A 6,953-nucleotide genomic window follows, 5' to 3' on the forward strand; every position below is an offset into this window, starting at 1 on the left:
AAGTTTACATAGAAATATAATAATATTTACATTACCAAATTAGTTTTATTAAATTTGTAACTAAATACGTTTTTATAATAAATTTATCTTAGGTCGAAAGTATTTCTTTTTTTTATAAACTTGGTCAAACTTGAAAAAGTCAAAACATCTTATAACTTGAAACGGAGGAAGTATATTTTTTCTGAAAAATAATCAACACGTTTTAAAAAAACATTACTTATTGATTATATATGTAGTACAGGGTTAGTGACTAGTATCCTTGATCTTTGCGGGTACTGTTGCCTATTTATATGACCATACTGTTTGCTAGATATCTGGTCCCTCTGTGTCATCAAACAAATTAACCAGCCCACTCAGGCCAAGCCCTGGGCAAGTAGAACATCATGTCGTGTACCGAGCAAGAGCTGAGCACCCAGGACATGCTTCAGGGCCACATCGATCTCCACCACCACCTGTACGGCTACCACAAATCCATGGCGCTTCTCTGCGCCACTGATCTTGGAATCCCTGGCGCCATCCACCGCCGTGGAGGCGCCGCCACAATCTCCGATATCGTCGCCGACACCATGATCCCCCCGGCCAAGCTCCCGCACCTTCGCCGGCTCATGCGCGTGCTCTCCGTTTCCGGCATATTTGCCGTTGAAGAAGACGTCTACAAGCTCACCCCGGCATCTCGCCTCCTCGTCGGTGATAAGGCCTCGTGCAACTTCTCCCCTCTGGTTCACCTCGTGGTGAGCCCTGCGATGCTCACCACATTCTCCAGCCTAAGTCCGTGGTTCAGGGATGGACGAAACGCCAGCCCAACGGCGCTCTTCGAGATGGCTCATGGCATGCCACCGTGGGAGATGATGAAGAGGGACGACACGATGAACTCGGCCCTCAACGACGCGTGCGTCGCCGACAGCAGCTTCCTCATGGAGATCGCGCTAAGAGAGCGCGGTGATGTCGTCTTCCGAGGGCTTAGATCGCTGGTCGATGTCGGCGGCGGCCATGGAGGAGCCGCGATGGCCATCGCCAAGGCGTTTCCGGACATCAAGTGCAGCGTGCTTGACCTCCCACATGTGATCAGCCAGGCACCCGACGATGGCACGGTGTGTTTTATCGCTGGCGACATGTTTGAGGATATTCCTCCAGCCGATGCGGTTTTACTCAAGGTATACATTACACTGGAAAACTTAATTTATCTATCCCCTTATTTTTCATGTCACTTAAAAAGTCATAAAAAATTTTAAAAAAATATTAGTTTAGATCAATATGTGATATGTCACTTTACAAACATGCAAATTCAAATTCAACTTATACAAGTAGAAACAAAAATAACAAATTTGACTATGAAGAGAACGTTTAATTCGCGGTTAAATTTGTTATTTTTTTCGACTTGTATAAGTTGAATTTTAACTTGCATGTTTGCGAAAAGATAAATCATATATTGTTATATCTTGACAATTTTTTTTGAATTTTTTGATAACTTTTTAAACGGCATACGCAAAATGAGGGGATAGATATCCCCTCGAAAGTTAAAAATCCATTTCCCATTACATTCTGTTCTCTCTGTTTTCTCCATTTTATATGGTACTCCCTACGTCTTAAAATATAGCAACCTTATATTGGATGGGATATATCCTAATACAACGAATCTGGACATACCGCTGTTCAAATTCGTTGTACTAGGATATTTTCCATCCAGTACTAGGACGTTTCTCATCTATTATAAGGTTGTTATATTTCGGAATGGAGGGAGTAGCATATATATATATATATATTGATGGATAATTAGTTTGTATGTACGGCTTTCAGCATGTTTTGCATTGCTGGGATGCGGATGACTGCGTTAAGATACTTGGGCAGTGTAAGAAAGCAATTCCTGCAAGAGGTGATGGAGGGAAAGTGATACTGATAAATCCGGTAATTGGGTATGGGGTGAAACAGGACAGTACTCTCAAAGAGACACAAGTGCTGGCTGATATGAACATGATAGCTATAGGAGGGGCGGAGCGAGAGGAGCATGAATTTAAAAAGATTTTCTTGGACGCTGGTTTCAGTGATTACCGAATCATGCCCGTCTTAGGTTTGATGTCCATCATTGAAGTCTATCCGTGAAACTGTTACACTCCATTAAAATAAGCATGATGATCATATTAAGCTAATAAAAAATTGTGTATCGTAAACTTGAGTCGATAATCATACATCATGCAGCTCTTTACCAACTTCGGGTAAAAATTCACCAATATTTCCTCCGTTTCACGATGTAAGTCATTTTAGCATTTCCCACATTCATATTAATATTAATGAATCTAGATAGATAAATATGTCTAGATTCATTATCATCAATATAAATGTGAAAAAATGCTAGAATGACTTACAATGTGAAATGGAGGGAGTAGAATTTAGTAGTTGTGAGGGTTTTATCTTGTTTGGTTTTTGTTAGTTTGCTTCTATTTTTGGTTTTGTTATTTTTGCTACATACTCACTGTGTGAGTTTGCTTTTGTGTGAACCTTATAATAAATGGCTGTGGTTCTGGAGCAAAGACCAGGATATTTAATTCTATTATTAAAAAATAATGAAGATGCTGTGTTAAAGTGTCGTGTTTTTGTTGACTTGAAAGCTTACATGTCGGAAAATATCAGTCCGGTGGTGGAGTTATGATGCACTGCCTACGAAATTTCAGATGTGGTGGCAAATTTAGTCCCATACAAAAATTTTACATCCTATCATATCGAACGTTTAAACACCTACATAAAGTATATTAAATATAGGCTAAAAAATAACTAATTGAACAGATTGCGACTAATTTTCGAGACAAATTTTTTAGGCCTAATTGCCCTATGATTTAGTAGTGCTACAGTAAATATTTGCTAATGACGAGATTAATTAGGCTTAATAAATTCGTCTCGCGGTTTAATGTCGGATTCTGTAGTACCTGAATACCCTATACGACACTCTATATAATACTCGATGTGATACGCATAAACTTCACATCTTTGGACTTAATCTAAACACCCCTTACATATTCATGCACCACTCCACCTATAACGGGTCAAATTGATTATGGTGAATAAATTTGCAGGGACGGGTGTGTACTTAATAGAATTTTAAAGATATTATGCTTTTATGTTAGCCCCAGTCTCACTAAAAGTGTCACCGCAGAAGGGAATAAAAATTTATGTTGAGAGGTAGTTGACCTCTCTCTCTCTCTGTCGGCGATAGCTCTTTCAGGCGAAAACGAAGGTGTTCGCTACCGGAGCGCGTCTGACCCCCTTCCACATCAACTTCGATGGCTTCGGTCGCTTTGGATTGAAGTAACTAAGACACATCTAGCAGGCAAACCATCACTTTACCCAGTAACCCACACTACTAGAAAAAGCATTTTTGCCGATATTGGATATTTATTTTTCAGACGGATATGACTCTGGGAGCCAAATAGCCGCCTACAAAAATGCAAAATAGGGTGAAACTCGTTGTCCGCCTGCGAAACGGACACCTTAAGCGGTCCGCCTGCAAAGATACCCTTCATTTTTGCAAACGGACCTCTTATATGGTCCGCCTGCGAAAATAGATTTGAAATATAAACAGAGCAACCTAGGGGCTATTTTTTCTAAGTCCTCCACTTAGAAAAACAGAGCAACCCGCGGCGGGCAGCGGGTGGCTCCCGGCCCCTCCCTCCCAGATTTGGCCAGAGGGGGGTTGGGGGAGGGCGGCGGGGCACGGTGGGGCGGTCGGCAGCATGGAGCGGCGGGGCGGTCGGCGGCGTTATGCGCTGGGCGGAAGGCGGTGGGGCGGACGGCGGCTCCCCTCCGTCCCTCCCTCCCAGATCTGGCCGGAGGGGGGAGGGGGGAGGAGGCCAGCGGCCAGCGTCTCGGGGTGGATGGCGGGCGGACGGTAGCGGCTCCCCTCCCTCCCTCCCTCCCAGATCTGGCCGGAGAGCGGAAGGGGGAGACTGGTGGCCGGCCAGCGGCCCGGGGGCAGAAGGCGGCGGCGACTACCGGCGGTGACGGCAAACTGCCTCCCTACTTGCCTCTCACCCCGGCCCTGAGGGGGTTCAGAGAGAGGCTGGCGGCGGCTCGGCGACAAGTAAGCTCGACTGCTCTCTCACCTCTTCTCTTCTTATCCTCACTTCTCTCTAATCCCGGTGGTGGTGGTTTAGGTGCTGCATCCAGGATGGGGCAGTGGTGATGGAGTAGCACCCTTGGATGATTTTTATTTGAATTTTGTTCATATATGGAGGATTGTGTTGATGAATGAATTTTGTTCATGTATGGAGGATTGTGTTGGATTTTGTTGGAGGATTTGTAATTTGGGGGTGAAACCGAGGGCACGGCCGGGGGCTGGGTTGGGGGGGGGGGGGGGCGAGGGTTTGGCGCCAGACCCTATCTTCGCAGGCGGACTACTGTACCACATGGGAAGATTGATGATCTTCGTAGGCGTGTAGGTACGGGAGGATGATATGTCCGCCTGCGAAAATTTGTTCTGGCCGCCTACAAAAAGTGTTTTTCTAGTAGTGCCATGTCGAACTCATCCAACCATTTTCGGATAGCCGAGCAGGTGAAGAGTACGTGATAAATCTCCAATATCTAACTTTTCTAAAATCAATTACTTAGAATGAATCATCAGATAGAAAAGCCTCCGAGCGAACACTTGAAAATAAATTGAATTTGTTTGTGATAATAAAAGAGTACTCTCGCCAGAGCCACCCTCGGCTAAATAGAGTTTGTTTTACCCTTCCTAGTCTCTAGCTGTCTTGATGGAAAAGGCGGGTTTCCACAAGTGCAGCTCTAATCATATAACAAATTATGCCAAAGCAGCGAATTCGTAGCCCCAGCCGTGAAGTTGGGAAGACCAATTAACGATTACACAGCTTGGTTTGAATTAATGTTTAAGTAGTGTCAGGTCCCAAAATTAAATAATTGGAAATTGACAAGTATTACTATATCAACCCTGGATCATTAACATTGATACAGATATTACAACCGGATGTTCATTACACATGTCCAAATTACAAGAGGTATAATATTACATAGAGAGTTTTAGCTAGATAATATTTGATACAAACCATGATGGATGAGGTTCTACTTTATTTTGACAAGGGAAGTAGAAATCTTTAGTAGTCATAAGGGTCCTCCTCTTGACTCACATCTGAAAAAGTAATATAGAGCAAGGGTGAGTATACACAACACCCAGCAAGTTATTGCAATAAATATAAGATAGTTATTTGCATAAAGCTAATTTGGAAATATTGAATCTGGTATGCTCATAGAGAATTTAGCAAAGAATAAATCTTAATTTCTAACCAAGATACCAATGTGAGTCTCGCTGCTCAATTCCCATGAGTACGGCTATCTGAGTAGATTCAATAATACTCTTACTGTAGTAGATGTACGTTGTACCCGCAATCCATGACGTACCAATTAAATTGTAGTTTTGTCATGGCCTAGTTTTTCAGTTATTTATCAGCAGTGGTACCTGCTCCATGAACCAAACTTCCACATACACCTTGAATGTGTATTGGAGCTCCTGGGGTCTCAGAAGAACTGATTGTATGCATGCCACCATGTTATCGCAATCAGGTTCACAAATAATTCGTGACATCACAATTTATCAATTTATCTCAAATAAATATTTACCCGCTCTCAGTAAATATTACCATTGTCTTGCTCGACAAAAATTTGCCTCCTCTTCGAGGTCCTCCTCGAGGACTTAAAAATAGAACCAGTATGCAGAAGTACCACTTTTGTTAAATAACGTAATCCACTAGGTTTATACCCACGTGAGAGTTGCGGCCGTACTCATTCGTTCTTCACATGTACTTGATAATATCTTATATCGATCGAAACAATACTAGCCACCCGGAAATTATTCTTTTCTAGCGTAATGTTCCAATCTAAGTTTATTTCATTCAACCATATTTCTGAGCACTGCAAAAGCTCACCGGGATTTGGTCGGAGAATGAAATGCAACTGGTGGCGGCACTCGAACTCCGAAACAGAGCAAGTTGGTAGCGATGAAGGATCAAAACAGAGCATGTAAGCGATGTTCAACTTGTTCTCGGGGCTGGGAAAGGATTGGAGCGGCGGCAGCGTGATCGCACACTAAGACCAGTGCTCCACAGCAACCTTAGCAATGTATGGAGATGTAGAGCTTTGGTGTGATGGTGTGGTGATGGTTGGTGGATAACGGCACTCGGCTGCCATTAGTGCCGTGGATGGGTTTAGTGCCATTAGGAACAGAGGGCTGAGAGAGGAAGGAGAAGGTGAAATTGGATGACGAATGATATATTTTAAGTGGTGGCGGAAGGGATTTAAATCACGGCCTAGGAGGCGGCGGCGAGGTGGCGCTCTCCTAGTGTGACGTGCAATGGCGGCATTGAGGAAAACGGCCGGCTCAACGGCGCCATGTTTGGGGATGTGAGAGGGAAAAGTTATGTTTCTTTGAGCTCTGAAAGGTGATGGTTTGGTTGGGCTTCTCGCTGGGATGTCTCCATGTCGAAGGATGGCGGCCAGCGGAGGAGGAGTGGCGGGCACGGCACGCACATGAGATCGCTCCGCGATTGGCTTGCCGGTTCCGTCGCGGGAAGATTAGTGCTTAGAAAGTAGGGTATCCAAGGCGCGGTGGATAGATGGCACCATTGTGGTTGCACGCGCGCGATGGAGAAGGGTGTCGACGCGCGTTGGCGTGGTGTGGGCACGACACGGCGCACCGTGGCCCACAAAATCCTTCGCCGGTTTAGGGAGCAAAGGAGGACTTGAACAAGTTGATTTAGGTCTCTAGAGATTAAATTTAGTTAAAAAAGGTTTTGGATCAAAATTTGGGCCACTCAGGTACTCTTTCTCGTTTTTGACAAAAACTAGTTGGGAAAATAGTGGTTATATCCAAGATTGGATAGGTTAAGGTTAGAAAAAGGTTTCTAAACCTATTTGAGGTACTTAAGAGTGCACTCATAGAACTAGTTCAGAAA

At 44.0% G+C, this 6,953-nt stretch overlaps 1 protein-coding gene across 1 annotated transcript; it reads left to right on the forward strand.

Moving 5' to 3' along the window:
- Positions 1–283: 283 nt before the first annotated feature.
- LOC127769713 (acetylserotonin O-methyltransferase 1-like) lies at positions 284–2,562 on the forward strand. The gene is made up of 2 exons (XM_052295334.1): positions 284–1,154; positions 1,798–2,562. Exons 1-2 carry the CDS (start codon positions 384–386, stop codon positions 2,098–2,100), a joined length of 1,074 nt encoding a protein of 357 aa, XP_052151294.1. The 5' UTR covers positions 284–383; the 3' UTR covers positions 2,101–2,562.
- Positions 2,563–6,953: the final 4,391 nt, after the last annotated feature.

Source organism: Oryza glaberrima, chromosome 4 (genome assembly GCF_000147395.1).
Source record: "Oryza glaberrima chromosome 4, OglaRS2, whole genome shotgun sequence".
Classification (NCBI taxonomy): domain Eukaryota; kingdom Viridiplantae; phylum Streptophyta; class Magnoliopsida; order Poales; family Poaceae; genus Oryza; species Oryza glaberrima.

Excerpts from the sequence above, each read along its gene's own strand:
- LOC127769713 (XM_052295334.1), top strand. The coding sequence starts at position 384 with ATGTCGTGTACCGAGCAAGAGCTGAGCACCCAGGACATGCTTCAGGGC. Across the intron at positions 1,155-1,797 it reads CCGATGCGGTTTTACTCAAG|CATGTTTTGCATTGCTGGGA; the intron begins GTATACATTACA and ends TACGGCTTTCAG.